Raw genomic sequence first — 16,718 nt, forward strand, 5'->3', positions numbered from 1 at the left:
CTTTTGGCTTCCCCAATTTTTAAACTTAACAAATTTTTTTTTTTTTTTTGGTTAATTGGAGTGTCCGAGCCAGCTTGCTATACCTCAAATAATCCTCGAGGTCTATTCAACATCGTACAAGCCTGATGGGTCAGGTAAGACACAAATGAGATAGGTAACTATTTTGTGGAACTCGAACACAAAATCTTTGGATTCATTCTCATTCATTGAACATTCTATTTTGGCCTCCAAAACAAATTTCCTAGCTACGCCCCTGATAATTTGGATCCAAAATTGAGGATAAATGGTACGTGACACTCAAAAACATTTTCAAATAATCAAAAGCACATTCATGCTATGGCATGTGAAGATCACATTGCAATATATATATATATATAATTAATTGATTGATTGTAATTAAGAAATAATTATTAGGATTAGTTGAATGTACCAATCATATATAGTCGTGTTGTTATGATGGTAGATACCATATTTTAAAAGTTAATAATGTCTTTGTCCTGTAAATGTTTATGGCAAAAATTATTTATATATATGAAGATTGATGTCATAGGGTTATGGGTTTGCTTCACCTTCTCACCAACTTAATTCTAATTTATATTCATGTTGCATTATTAAAATTATATGATATAGTTTTCAAACAATATTCTTTGATTGAATTGTGTTTTATTAACCTTAGACTTTGATTCATGAGCTAAATTCTTATAATAATTTTAGAGGTCTTCTTGTTTTTTTCTCTAAATTATTGTTCTTAAAAAGAGTCTTTTTACCCACTCATGGATAGTCCAACAGTACGTGCGAACCAAGGGGGTTACAAATAATCTAACCCACAGTCTAGGTTCGACTCCTTATTGGGCGCAAAAGGAGTAGCAACGATGGATTATTATGGGATAGCTCTCCCTAAGAATAGTTTGAGGTAATAGTCGAGGTAAATGTAAATTGATCTAAACACTTCAATTACCAAAAAAAAAAAAAAAAAAAAGGTCTTTTATGTATCTGTAGATGTGAAAATCTACTTGTACGGAAGGAGCGTCTGATCCCGTGAGGTTGAGGCCACTAGCGATCCGCTGTACCTGCACACGTAGAAAAACAAACGCGTGAAGCGAACGGGAAACATAGGGGTGGTGTTTGCCGAAGGCACTCCAACGCTCAAGTCAACAAGGCTGAAAGGCTAATATAGTGAGGGCTAGGGAGTAAAAGGTTACCGGAAGTCTAGTCGGGGACTGTGACTACGGCGGTGATGTAAAACTCTCAAGTCAAAGCTTTCAGTGTGAAGGTGTAATGTCGTGTCCTTTGTGAGAGGGTTGTCCTCTGTTTATATAGTGACTGTCTGGTCTCCCAATCCTGGTAGGAGTAGGAGTAGGAGTCCTAATGTGACTCTGATGCAAACCCTAGAAGAATTAGGGTCGTGGTAAGCTGTCTTTCCAGTGTCCGAATAGGAAAGTGATTCTGATCAGGAAAGTAACTTCGAGTAGGAAAGTGATCACGAACAGGAAAGTGACTTCGAATAGGAGATTGAACAGGAACAAGAAAGTGATCAATGGGGGCCGTTGGCTCTAAACTCGCCTATTGGCCCAAGAGGTGAGCTGGAACTGGGAGGCCCGTGCCCAGATAGTTTGGGTTGGCCGTATCTCGTATCAAATGGGACTAATCTGGCTTGGGCCTCTTTAGGACTGGGCCTGGTCTTTTCTTCATTAGTGGTCCTATTTCCCTATTTGGGCCAAGGACGATTTTTGGCCCTAACAGTATCCCTTATAAGCAAGTTCTTTTCCTTGTTTCTATATATAAAATTAAATACGAATATAAGGAAAAAATAATAGGAATTATTGCATTCGAATTATGGGAATTTATTATATTTTTTTAATTTTTTTTTTACATTATTGTGAGTCTTGAACCAAAAAGGGAAAAGGTCCCCACAATAAAACTGTACCAAAATAGAAGGTGCTAATGAATATATGAGTTTACATATTTTAATGGAATGCCACATGGCACATTGGATAGTTACACTAAAATACAAAGATGACGTGGCTATCCCAGAGAAAAGACTGTAAGCCCCTCATGTGATGAGGTCAGCACCTTGTCATTAGTAATTAAGTGGGGGAAGTGGGCTTACTTCCGGCCTAACTCTCTGTCCAAACTCTTTGCCCATTCTTTTTCTTTTTTTCATTTATATTTTTAAAAGGAGGGTACCTTTTACTTTCTTAGGATCATTTTCTGATGTGAGTTTTTTTGTTTTTTTTATTTATTTTGAGGATTTTATGATCCGTTCAGAATTATTTATTAACAACTTAATCATAATACTGTAATTTGTAATATTTTATTTTACAAAGTAAATATTATATCAAAAAAACGAGACCTTTTGATATTAGTCATTTAATAATGTTGTAAATTTGGAAAGTTTGTACAAGAATGAACGTGTATAATTGTGATTTGTTTTTAATTCTATGTTTTTGTTTATCACTAATCACAATCTTATATTTTTAGTCGAATAAAAATCAAATTAGGAGAAGATTTGGTATTTTATTAATACAATTCTAAATGCAAGATTTAAAGATTGGATATTCTTTCAAAATATAGATAAATTAAAATAATAGATAAAAAGATGAATAAGCATATTATATCATATAATATATTAATTTATATATAAAAAAAAAAAATCCTTGTTTTTATTAGTTTTCTTCAAAAACAACCATATATATATATATAATAATAGAAAATGAATAAATTTATATCATATCTATTGTATTCCTAATTCTAAAAACCTTGAATTGGTATTTTCTTATTTATTATTTGGAACAAAAAATTCCTACTTGATTTAAGTTAAAAGGGAAAGACTAGACAAAGCTTTTATGTTTTTGACACTATCTTTTGAGTAGACAGAATACCCAATTTCTTGAACTCATTAATGGCTGAGAATATGAAATACATGATTACAACCCTCCAACCAATGAAACCCTAATTGCCAAAACGAGCAGTAGTTTTTTCTAAGGCAATCACTTAGTGAGTCACTCAAGAATAGCTCGGTGGATGTTGGATTTTTTGTGCAAGAAAATTCAATTTGTATAACTCCAAAGTTATAAATGGTAACACTTAGTAATATCTATTACGTGCAAGGCTTGTGCTATGAAAAATAACCTAATCTAGTTAATGTTGAGAGAATGAGAATATGAGTATAATGGAGATCCACAAATTTGTATCTACAATTTAATTCCATTACCCATCTTCATCGTATTGTTAACGGGTGTGTTTGTTTCATTATTTTGAGTAATATTTTTGAAAAGATTGAATTTTTTTATTATTACGAGGATAAGACTTGAATTTGAAAATTTGTTTTGTATAATTATTTTTAATCCCCTATATTTGTTAATTTAATTAACCACTCCACACAATAAAAGTTTTAAAATTAATAAAAACAGCCCCACTCACCCATTAAATGCCAGCAGCCGGCTACCATTGTCGGACGATGGACAGAAGTCGTTGAAATGACGCGCGACCGGCTGAATGTGACCGGTTGGGGGTGTTTAGTTAAATTAACAAACCTAAAGGTTCAAAAAAATCTAGACATTTTTAGTTGAATAGAATATGATTGGATTTTGAGAATAGAGAAACAAATGTGTATTTTGGATAAAACAAGAATATGATAGGGAAAAAAAAAAACAAACAAACGCAGCCGTTAAGTTTTTTTTTTTTTTTTAGGACCCTGGAACAACTGGTCAAATAAAAGTTCTAGTGGATATCCTTATTGAAAACCGAAGAGAGACTCGAACTTAGAAGTAATACACCCAAGAGTTCCTATTGAACCACTCAGCTACCCATAAGTAGTTTATTATTAACTTTTTAGTTTTGTAGTAGCTTTACCTTTTTCTTACTTCCTTTTATTTGATAAGAGTCGACCTAATTCCATAATGTTCGATAATTATTCATTAGATTCTGAGGATGTTTTCTCTTACTGTTTTTCATTTGATAAAGTTCGATAATTATAATCTTCATGACATTGTTAAGCTTTGAGTTCAGTAGTAGCTTTCACTTACTTCTTTCATATGATAAGGTTCGATAATTATCCGTTAGATTCGGACGATGTTTTTCTTTACTTTTTTTTACTTGATCAAGTTCGATAATTATAATAATACAATTAATACCCATTTGATAGACAATAAAAAAACATGCAAGGAACCCAAAATGCTCATGGGATTTCAACAAGAAAATCAGATTTTGCAGCTGTCAAGAACCCTAAGTCAACTATATTGGGAAATGCAGAGAAAGTCAATAAGAACATCTGGTTTTTCCAATCAAAACACATGTAACTTTACCCTTTAATTAATCATCAACACTAATAATAATCTTGATAACAGTTGAAAGCTACAGAAAACTATTCATGTGAGAAGTAAGTTCACTAGAACCGCTATCAACAAAGGTTGAATGGCAAGAACAAGAAGAAGAGAAGGCAATGAGAATTCTGAATTCTCATATCTTTAGATTTGTACTTTGGTTTGAATATTTACTTGGCAGAAATGAAATGCACTCGTGTATCTTGTCACCTATTCTTATTAATCACTGACTGATATCAAGCTTTTGGTTGTTGGCCTAACATCTAACATGAAACCTTTGACTCTCTCTCTCTCTCTCTCTCTCTCACACACACACACATGGACACAGACACAAACGCCACAAACACAGAGGCGGGGACACACACACAACATTGAATGAAATAGTGACAGCGGTGAGAACAAATTAAAAATAAAGCAAATCAGAGACAGAAAGTAATACGCGCGATTTATCCTAATTCACCCAATATGAACTACGTCCAATCAAGTCAATATTATTGCAATACTTCTTCACCTCTCTCGTTTACAATGAATGAATTATCATATTATTGCTATTACACTCATAACAAAAGAAAAATATGTTTATATATTAATTTTAAGTGACAAAACCTAATTTTATAGGGATTCCTATTCCTAAGCCCATCCCAATAAGGAATTAATAACTTAAACAAATCCTTCAACGGTTATACAACAGGACCCCCGAATGCGTCTACGTAACCCACTAATGCTGAAGTAGTCGACAACTCCAACAAACACAAAAACAATCACCTCTTCTGGTTTGCTAACTAATCTACCAAATCAAAATTATTGGGTTATCACAATTTTCAAACACCAACAAATTAGAGAAATACATACGTTCATCCTACGATCAAAACAATGTTCTACATTTGAAACCACCACTGGGTGACCCAGTGGTCAATTAAGACTCTTGGGTGTATTAGTAAAAAGGTCATAAGTTCAATCCACCTAGATTACTAATAAGGGTGATTGCTAAGGGGATTTACCGGACTGTCAAATTTAGAGCTCTGGAGGATTAGTTACATGTGCATAAGCTGGCCTGGACACCCCAGTCACCAAAAAAAAAAAAAAAAAAAGTTTTACATTTGAATCAGAAGTCTATATACTAACTAAAATATCGAACAAATAACGTTATTGATTTAATAGAGTAAGAAAAAAATGCACATGGGTATGAAGGAAAATGTGAAAAACTTAGAGAAATAGACTCACTCTACAATACCCACTTAGTAATACACCGAATAACGTTATTGACTAGTACCATAACAAATCCGATGAAGGAAAGCTCTAAAATATCGATCAAATAATGTTATTGACTAAGTATAAATAAGAAGTCAGTGTAAAATGGAGTTGTTTATTTATTTTTCTTAGAATACATGCATTTCATTCGCTATTCCTATTATATGACTGTAGATTATTATTAATAATAATAATCTATTTACACACACCACCACAACTTTTCAACAAAAATAATTACTGAAGATTCTAAATCTCCTAGTCTTTGACAATATGATTTATAATATTAGTTTCAATAATTCCACAGACAATCAAGGTCTACTGGTCCACCAGAACTTGATGGATGATGATGATCTTCAAATGATTTCTGAACAGCTTCCTGGTTTGACACCACTGAATCCTGAGAAAACTCTGCTTTTGAAAATGTTTTCTTCATGTTTGGTCCATGGTTTTCAAGCAACATCTTCAGAATGGACTGGTCTTGCATAAAAAATGAATCTGGGTAGTGCAAATTCGGTAAAGTTGGCATGAAAAACGAGTTTGAAACAGGGGAAATATCAGATTGTGGGTTCGAGGAAGAAGAAAAAGCTAAAAGGGAAGTGTTGTAGGGATCCATCATGTCTTCTTCTTCTTGAGTCTTCTGATCCTCCATGGGCTCGGAGAAGCAGGTCACGTGAGACGTTTCGTTTACATTTGTTGTTCTTGATTCACTGTTGTTGTAAGGAGAAGAATCCATCAATGGAGGCAACACAGGAGAAGAACTTAAATTGTTTTCTACAAATGAACCCAATTTCACCATCCCTTGAATATTCTTTTTCTTCCCTCCAGGACTCTTCTGAAACACCCTTGAAATCACCCATTCATTCTGCCCAAAACCAAAACAACAAAATTAACCAAAAGAAAACAGAGCAAAAAACAGAGGAAATCAGAGGAATTATCGTTACCTTGGCAGTTTTGGGAAGATTATAAGCAGAATATTTCCCTTCTAATCGAAATTCGTGAATAACCCAGTTGGTTTTTTCACCTTTTGGGGCTCTTCCTCTGTAAAAAACCAAAGTTTTCTTCATTCCAACAAGGGATTTATTTTTGTAAATCTCTTTATCTTTGCCTGTGGCTTTCCAATAACCAGCTTCAGTTGCTCTATTTGTTCTCAGCCCAGTTGGGTATTTTCTGTCTCTAACACAGAAAAAATAACATTCTTTTTCACCCATTTTAGCTCTCCCTTCAATTCACAAAACACACGACAACAAAAGTTACAACAACAACATCCACAAAAACAAAAACATAATTTTCAAAAACAAAAAAAACATTTCCACTTACTAGGCAAATCCCAAGGCTCACACTTGTTCAAATCAACCTCACCAATAGCTCTAGCAATAAAAGAAGTGTCAAGAACTTTTGGTGTCAAGTAGTGAGATATAAGCTCTTCATCAGTGGGATGAAATCTAAATCCCGGAGGCAATTCCATCTGCTCATCATAATTTTCCATTGGAAAACAAAAGTATTTTGAAATCTCTCAAATGGGTTCTTGTTAAAAATATCAGAAGTGAAATGGGCAAAGGATGAAATTGAGAGAGATTGAAGAAATATAATCTTGTGCTTAGAGAAAAGGGAAGTGTTGTGTGGAACAGAACTCCCTAAATACTGGTTTTTAGAGAGAAAGAAAAGAAAGAAACGTGGTTTATAAGGCAACTTTGGTGGGTGCTCTCTTTGTTTTAACCTCTTCATGTAATTGTTTTTTTTTTTCTTTATTTTTTTTAATTTCATTAAAAAAAATACCCAATTATGATATCTGCAAGTTAATGTGAATATAACATCAGATAATTATCAAACGTGAAAATAAAAGATGACCATATCGTTTCAACGATGTTATCAAAGATAAAAGATAACAAGAGACAATATTATTCAAGTAACATAATAGAAAACAATATCATTCAATTTACTTTATCAAATGTGAAAATGATTAGAGACAATCTCGGTTCATTGTTATTTTTAATTAAAATATCAATCTGATAACATTATCTGGTCAACCTGTATGAACGTTTGAAACCAACCCCATTATGAAATGAAGCTTATTAGGTAGATCAAAGAAATTCATAGTAGACTCAAAGTCTTGAATATTAGTTGTCATTGTTTAACCAAAGTTAACTACTGTTTAATAGTGTATTAATAAGCACTTAGGGAAGGTGAAACCCAGTAATACTTATTTTCATCTCCTTTTGATACTAATAAATACAAATTTGTAAGGTCGACAAAGAATGGAACTATGCAGAAAATAAAGCTCAAGTACATGAATGTACATGGTCATGTTCATATTCAAAAGAATTAGGTTTGGGTTTTTTGTGGTAGTCACAATTTGTACACTGTTTTGAAAGTATAGTTCTCACTTGAATGAACCAAACATATGAAAATATTGATCCCTTTTTCCTCAATTGAGACCCTCAAAAATCATTATAGGATTGCCATTTAGTGAGAATCCTACCCACAATTATGTGGACAACCTACGTCTTTTCAATTCACATTGAACACAAAGTGTACCTAATTTCTAATATAGCCGTCTGGAATTTGTAAACACTTTTTTTCTTTTTTTGAAATAATTGAGGTGTTCACACCAGCTTATGTACATCTCGACTAATATTTAAAGAGAGCTATCCCATAACAATCTAACACTATAGTCTCTCAGGTAAATAATGGACAAAAATATTATCTTTGCGTCCAACGGAGAATCGAACATGGGATTGTGGGTTCTACTCATTTGCAGCCCCTTGGCTTGCCGTTACTGCTGCCTACTTGAATTAAAATTTTTTCAATGATTGTAAGGTTCGGTGAAGGTTCTAGTTTTTAATTAGAATTTAAAAGAGATTTTTAAATTATAAGAAATATTAATATAGTATTTTTAATACTTGTTTATAATGAGCTTAAAAAAACAATGCGAACTTTGCATCTATCTACATATATTGAGATCGAATCTTGAAAAAAATCAATAAAATCATTCTTATATGATATTTTATTATATCTTTTTCAATTTAATTTTTGACCATGGAACATGGAAGTCTTTGTTTCACATTTTGTAATCAAATCTAAGTCTCCAACCTTATTAAACATCTCCCTTATATATTCTCTAATTATTCGCTTTATAAATTAATTAACGGAGTAATTTGAAGAAGACAAAAACTTATTACTGAAGTAAATACAAAAATACCCAGATGCGAACGTGTTAGAAACTTTTAATTATCAACTTTTGGTTCACATGTTAAAAAATTGAGAACGTAGAAATTAAACACTAACAAGAGACATCGATTATTTTTATTTTAAAACTTTTTTTTTTTTTTTGAAGATGGTTTGGATAATAATATTATCAAAACAATATCATTATTTAGTAAAATATACAATAAATTTCTTGGGTAAGTTCTTGAATGGTGGATGTCAACATTTGCTTTTCATGTCGCAAGAAAGAGCCAAATCTTTGGTGACTAATTTTCCAATCCTAGCTAACTGTTTTTTATTGAAATAATGCAATAATAAAAGACTAAAAAGTCAGTCAAATAAGTGGTTGATTAATTTAACCTAAAAAAAAAAAAAAAATGCTACAAAGTTAAACATATATATGTACTACGGTTTCTTTTTTTTTTTTTTTTTTTTTAAACAGGGTGTTCGGGCCAACTTGCGAACACTTTGACTAATCTTTGTAGATGACTAACACAACATCTCACCGTTATGATCACCTACTTAAATCTTGAGAACCCGAGGGATTCAAACCAATATATCTAGTAAGGTTGTTCTTAGCTTATAACTAGATTTTGTTTCTAAATTACATCTTTAGAAAAAGGTTTATCCATTATTTAGTCATTAATGCTCATTAGCTACCCTTTACCAAGTGGGGCTTTCACAATTTGAACTGTACTTATCTCTAATCAACCAAAATTCTCATACCCAACATTACTATATCATTAATAAGGGTTAAATTCATACATGTATAGATATCTCTCGTCTATAAGATTTAACATACGATTACTAATTAAGGTTTGAATGAGTTAATTTTTATTCTTGAAAATTTAGGTTCAGATTTTAAGTTAGTATCTAACAACTTTCTATTATGTCTGTTTTAAATTTACTCAAAAAATTCATCCATGGATAGCGTAGCAGAAAGGGTGAACAAATGGGGGCTACAATGACTTCAACCTATAATCCATGATTCGATTTCCTGCTATGAGCAAAAATAATACTTTCCTCAATGAATTTACTTGGAGGTATGTAAACTGGTTCGGATATCTTTGTAAACAAAAAAAAAAAAAAAAAAAAAAATTTACTCAGAAAATGAAAAAAAAAATGTAAAATATGAAGTGGAACAAGAATTTAGGTTTTCAGTCTAGATATTAAGTTCATACTTAAAAGTTTTCAAATATGTATGTTTCGGATTTATCCCCCAAAAAAAAAAACTCCATAAAAACATATGAAGATTTCTTAAAAGAAAGAAAGGGAAAACTCTATCTTAACGATATAATTAACAACATTATTGAGTTAGTTTTAAATCATTAATAACGAAAATAATGTATAATTTAAACATTTAGTCGATGACATTACCGGATGGATTAACCTCAGTCCTCATATGATAATGCGAAGGCAATTTTTTTAATTAAAGAAATAATAGGAAGATTCAAGTTGGGTCAAGTTTTGTCGTATTTGATTACTTTATTAATAATTGTTGTTTTCATTTCTTAATTGGAGAGGTAATCAATAATGCCAAAGAGTAAACTACATGCTCCCACCCAAGATTTAGCCAAACAGCAAGTTCCCACCTCTGGTTTCATTTATTCAAGATTTCCATCTTTAAATTAACATCGTTTCCTTAATTTTAACTGTTCACTGTAGTGAGGCTCACGTTAGCACGCTAACATGCATTGGTGCTTTTTTAAGTAAAAAATAGGCTCATGTTAGCAAGAAACGGCTCATGTTAGCATCACCCAAGCCACCAAATTTTGGCTTTTTTTGATCGATCCCCGAACTTCAAAATAACTTTCAAAACCATTGTTTGACTCCCCATGACCTCTTCTACAAAACTCATACCTCCACTTGCCGTCATCACTCACTTTTTCGTCCACTCCCACTTGCCACCTTGCAATTTTGGGCATCTTCTCGATTGTGTTCTGCTCGATCGGAGAGCAACTGGCATCATCAGACTACACCAAAAAACTCTCCTTGTGTTGTAGTTTGTATGGGTATGTTGTTCGATTGTTTTTGACTTTCTATTCGCTGATAAAAGGCCCAAGTCAATTTTTCAGATTCCCACCCTTAGTTGAACAATCATTTATCGTGTTTAATTAAAGGTGAGAATCTGAAATAAATAAAACTAGGGTTGGAAACTTGCAATTTTGCTAAACGTTGGGTGGAAACATGTGCTTTACAATAGTGCCAAATAACTCATTTCCTTTTCAGGAAATTAAAAATTAAAATTATCCAATGGGGACGCGTGGCAGTTAGCCATTTCAGAAGAATTTCAACCGTCTTGGCAACCTTCTTGATCCGACGGCCCATATTCAATTGCTCAGTCAACGTTGATTTCCGCCACGGCAGATTGGAGAAATAGGATTATAGGAATAGACAGTGCCGCCATTTGCCGACGGGCGTAACGACCAAACTACTCCACATGGAGAGTTGGTATTGGGTGAGACCAAAAGTAATACCAAACTTTAAACTTTAAGTGGGTTGACCCGTTTTTGAGCTGGCACTGTGGGCCCTGCTTCCCCTGTTCCGACATGGTGCCACGACAGGGAGAAGAAACGTGGCGCAAAATGATTGCGTAGGAAAGTAACACTAATAATAAGGTTGAGTTTGATTGGAGGTAAGAGTTAGGCTACCCAATTATTAATTAACTGTTGGAATTTTGTGATTAATTGACTTTCTTTTTCTTTTTCAATTTAATTGACTTGAAAATTAGTGCTTGATTAAAGGTAATTAAAAAAAATATATTTTTTTTTTAACACGATGCCAGTTTGCATGTCCTATGATCATCTGCTTAAATCTTGAAACTTAAAGAGATTCAAACCTAAGACCGTACGCTTTAACCACATATCTCAACACCCGTCATACCATTTGAGCTACCAAAGGTTAACAGTTTACTCCTAATTAGATTTTTATATGCATCATTAGTAAGTAACATTTCAATTTAACTCTTGACATTAAAAGTCAAAACGTTGGCAAGAAAAACATTGAAATGATTATTATACTTTCGTTTTTTTTATGGCCAGTATTAGAGCGACGTAAATCTTTTCTTGACCATACATCAATATACTATGAAGTATTATCATAAAAACTTTAGCCTATCTCAACAAATAATGTGGTCATACAAAGACCTCATTGGGAGGCAATATAATTGAAAGATGACAATTAGTCAATGTTAATAAATAATTCTTCAAAAATAATTAATTGGGTGATTAATTTTTTTTTCTTTTAATTAATTAAGAGGTCGGCCACCATTAATCAAGAATTGGGACCAAGGTTTGGATCACTAATTATTATTCAATTAATCTTTATGGGCAATTTAAGTTGTTTAACTAAATTGACAGAAATATCTTTATTATCAATTTCTAACTTTATTTTTTTTCTTTGACCAATTCTGGCTACTATATTTATATTATTGAAAAATCATATTATAAACTTTTAATTTTTAAAAAATTATGTATAGAGATGGTGCCAATATTTAGAATTAAAAGAAAATTAAGGGTTTATTAATTATGTTTTTATTAATTTTTGAAATGAAAACAAAGGGGTTTTTAATATATTGAAAAATAATTTAATTTCTTATTTTCGAGTAAAGGGTATATTAGTAGTGGTGGAACATAGCTTAAGGCCTAATATACTTTTATCCTTTGATTTTCTCGTAACCTTATTCGTTGAACATTATACTTTACCTTTGAAATGCAATTTCATGGTTTTCCTACCAAATGTTGGAATATATGCTACAATTAACACCGAAATCAATAATAATAATAATAAAAAAAAAATTAATGAAAAGATAAATAAAAGTATATACCATGTAGACGATAGTATATATAAGTATATTATGACATTTTTTATTTTTTTATTTTTGAGTAAAAGGTATATAAGTAGGGACGGAACATAGTTGAAGCCTAGAGTGACCGCAACTCAAATTCAATTTCTTGAATATACTTTTATCCTTTGATCTCCTCATAACCTCATTCGTTGAACATTATACTTTACCCTTGAAATGCAATTTCCTAATTTTTCCAATGTTTGTTAGATATACGCTACAATTATTGTCGAAGTCAAAGAAAATAAAATAAATGAAAACATTTATTTTTTGACGTTTTTAAATATCTCAAAGAACGAAGAATATATATCTAAATTAGTTTTTATTAGTATTTTTGAAGTAGTAGAAGAATAATTTTGCATATTTAACAATACCCAAAAATCCAAAGATTTTTTTTATTCTTTATTTCTAAGTAAATGTTATGTTCTTCGGGGGGACATAACATAGCTTTAGCCTAGGGCAACTATGGCTCATTAAATCCAATTTCTTGAATATACTTTTATCTTTTGATCTCCTCGTAGCCTCATTCATTAAATGTTATACTTGACCCCTAAAATACGGTATAATCAGTGTCGAAGTCAATATAAGAATTATAATAATTTTTAAAATCTCCTTGAGACTATGGAGTTAGAAATTAAATTATAATAATTTTATTCTTCGGAGATGTCATGACATAATCTAGTTGAAAAAAAAATGGAAACACATAGGGTGGGAGTTGTAACCAACTAGAGTATGATATAAAAATAAAATAGAGGATATTGAAGATGTGGTAGATTATGGTTGGTTTATTTGATAACAACCAATGCCTAATTTCTTTTAATAATCACTTAATCAAATTTTTTAATTACATTGTGAATAACATGAATATTTTTAACTAATTGACTAACCCACAAGATTAATATTAGATTAGATTAACATTCTATAGTTGAAATGTTACATTCGGTTGATATGAAACTCTACCATTGGTGGGTCTTTTTTTTGTTTTTTTTTTTTTAAATTGATTTTTGAAGTATTTTGTGATATATTTTGTTTTATAAGGTCTAAGTAGACTAATAATTGTTTATTAATAATATAAAAATAATACAGCCACCGACGGTAGTGCCCGAATGACGTGACAAAATCCCAAATAATATTAATCAACGGTCAGGATTTTGTCACGTCATTCGGCGTACTACTTCGGTGACTGTAGCATTACTCTTAAAAATAAGGTATTTAATATCATCATTTTTTTTTTTTTTTTTTTGTTAACTGAAGTGTCCGGACTAGCTTACGCACACTTCGACTAATTCTCAAGATAAGCTATCTCACAACAACTCACTGTTACGACCCTCAGGTAAGTCATGGGTAGTGATGGCAATGGGCCGGGCCGGGATCGGGTACCCCTTGGCCCAGACCCAAGCCCGACCTCATAACAAAGGCCCGAGCCCGTCACGGGTATCATAAGTAAAGCCCAAGCCCGGGCCGACGGGCTTTTTGTAACCTTAGGTACGGCCCAAGCCCGCCCATTTTTATAATGTGAATTTTTAAATATTAATAAATTTCAAAAAAATTTATATTTTTAATTCTATAAACAATTTTTAAATATTAATTTATTTTTGAATACTCACCAAATGTATCAATAACTTTCCACAAAGTGTATCCATCCATCCATGTAGGGTTTGAGAAAAATGAGTATATATATGTAGGACATTCTTGTAATTAAATATATAATATAAGAGTAATTTAGTATAATTAATGTTAAAATTGTTCGGACAGGCCGGGCTTGAAGACATACCCAAGCCCAGCCCGTACCTGAGGTTGGGCCTTAAAATTAGGCCCAAACTCAAGCCCAAGCCTGCGAACATCAGATAAAGCGGGGTCGGGCCGGATACCCATAAATATTGGGCTCATTGCCATCTCTAGTCATGGGCAAAGGTATCACAACCCCCTTGGTTCGCCTTTATTGCTGGGCTACCCATGAACGGGTAATATTTATTTTATGAAGAGAGAAATTAATTATATTATCATAAATAATATGTCAAAACACTTATAAACCTCATGAAATATAGTTTTATTATTTGAGAAAGTAAATAATTTTAATTTTTCTTGAAAAAAATTATTAAATTATAATTTTAAGATTATTTTTATCATACGTGTCAAAAGTTCTTGAAAAATAAATACAAAATTTATTTATTTATTTTTATTAATCCCATTAATTATGAGAATTTTTAATTGGGCTTGCGGCCCATTACATTTACATAATTTTGTATAATGAAGAGTATTTAAAGGGCCCAGGCTTAAGAAAATAAGATCGAAAAGTACTATGTAATGATACGAAGAAAAACAAACCGCCAACAAAGCTCAAGTTTGTGGCGAAAATGCACAAATCTCCGGACTTTAAAACAAATTCACGCATTTATGATTATCAATGGATTCAATTCGAATCCCTCAGCCTTAAGAGAGCTCATTTTTTGCAGTGCTATGGTTGTTTCAGGTGCAATGAATTATGCCCACAAAGTGTTTACTCAAATTACTGAACCGGATACCTTCATGTATAACACTATGATTCGAGGCTCAGCTCAGAGCCTAAACCCATTAAATGCAATTTTGTTATATACCCAGATGGAGAAATGTTGTATAAAGCCTGATAATTTTACTTTTTCTTTTGTGCTTAAAGCCTGTACTAGGGTTTTGTTTAGAAACATGGGGTTTTGTGTTCATGGAAAGGTTGTTAAACACGGGTTTGAGTTTAATAAATTTGAGAGGAATACCCTTATTTATTTTCATGCTAATTGTGGTGATTTGAGTGTCGCGAGGGGTATATTTGATGCTTCTGAGGAAAGGGATGTTGTTGCTTGGTCTGCTTTGACTGCAGGATATGCAAGAAGAGGAGAGTTAAGTGTGGCAAGAAGTCTTTTCGATGCAATGCCGGTTAAGGACTTGGTTTCTTGGAATGTGATGATTACTGGGTATGTAAAGCAAGGAGAAATGGCGCAAGCAAGGGCGCTTTTTGATGAGGTGCCTAAAAGAGATGTTGTGACTTGGAATGCTATGATTTCTGGGTATGTGATGTGTGGATTGAATAAATGTGCATTGGAGATGTTTGAGGAGATGAGGGTTGTAGGAGAACGGCCGGATGAAGTGACTATGTTGAGTTTGTTGTCTGCTTGTGCGGACATGGGGGATCTTGAAGTGGGAAAGAAGATACATTGTGCGCTTTTGGAGGTGAGTTCCGGGGATATAAAAGTTTTACTTGGGAATGCGCTTATAGACATGTATGGTAAGTGTGGTAGCATTGAGAGAGCAATGGAAGTGTTTCATGGGATGAAGGAGAAAGACGACTCAACGTGGAATTCAGTGATTATAGGGTTAGCTTTTCATGGCTATGCCGAGGAATCAATTACTTTGTTTAGTGAAATGCAGAGGTTGAAAGTCAGGCCAAATGAGATCACTTTTGTTGGAGTTTTAGTTGCTTGCAGTCATGCAGGTAAAGTGGAAGAGGGGAAGAGATATTTTAAGCTTATGCAAGATGTATACAATATTGAGCCAAATATTAGGCATTATGGGTGTATGGTGGACTTGCTTGGGCGTGCTGGGCTATTGAATGAAACGTTTGAGTTCATAGACGACATGAAGATCAAACCCAATGCCATTATTTGGAGGACTCTGCTCGGGGCTTGTAAAATTCATGGAAATGTTGAATTGGGGAGGCGCGCAAACGAGAGACTACTCAAATTGAGGAGGGACGAAAGTGGCGACTATGTATTACTTTCCAACATATATGCTTCACAAGGTGAGTGGGATGGGGCTGAGAAGGTGAGGAATTTGATGGATGGCAGTGGGGTATGGAAAGAGCCTGGCCGTAGCCTTGTCGAAGCTGATGATAAAGCTCTCACCCACTATTTGCTTAATTCAAAACCTAAATTAGATAGGAGAAACCCAGTTCGTTGAGTTGCAAGTAGTTAACCTAAGTGCTCCCATGCTATTAACTTTAATTTCACTGGTGGAGTGTTGTAACTAAACATTACACAAATTTTTTCTTGTACGTGCTGAAATAATTTATGTAATTTGATTTATTTTTCTATGCACTGATATACAAGAAAATATGTCTTCCT

The 16,718-nt window shown here is 32.8% G+C and overlaps 2 protein-coding genes across 2 annotated transcripts; one reads left to right on the top strand and one right to left on the bottom strand.

Annotated features, from left to right (window-relative positions):
* Positions 1–5,682: 5,682 nt before the first annotated feature.
* LOC116112181 (NAC domain-containing protein 79) lies at positions 5,683–7,229 on the bottom strand. Its single transcript, XM_031398355.1, has 3 exons — positions 6,894–7,229; positions 6,518–6,795; positions 5,683–6,438 (listed from the first exon to the last, which is right to left on the bottom strand). Exons 1-3 carry the CDS (start codon positions 7,060–7,062, stop codon positions 5,866–5,868), a joined length of 1,020 nt encoding a protein of 339 aa, XP_031254215.1. The 5' UTR covers positions 7,063–7,229; the 3' UTR covers positions 5,683–5,865.
* A 7,702-nt stretch (positions 7,230–14,931) lies between these two features.
* Positions 14,932–16,645, top strand: LOC116112179 (pentatricopeptide repeat-containing protein At5g15300). Its single transcript, XM_031398354.1, has one exon. The coding sequence runs from the start codon at positions 14,932–14,934 to the stop codon at positions 16,552–16,554; it is 1,623 nt and encodes a 540-aa protein (XP_031254214.1). The 3' UTR covers positions 16,555–16,645.
* The last annotated feature ends 73 nt before the right edge of the window (positions 16,646–16,718 follow it).

This window comes from Pistacia vera, unplaced genomic scaffold (genome assembly GCF_008641045.1).
Source record: "Pistacia vera cultivar Batoury unplaced genomic scaffold, PisVer_v2 Contig656, whole genome shotgun sequence".
NCBI lineage: Eukaryota > Viridiplantae > Streptophyta > Magnoliopsida > Sapindales > Anacardiaceae > Pistacia > Pistacia vera.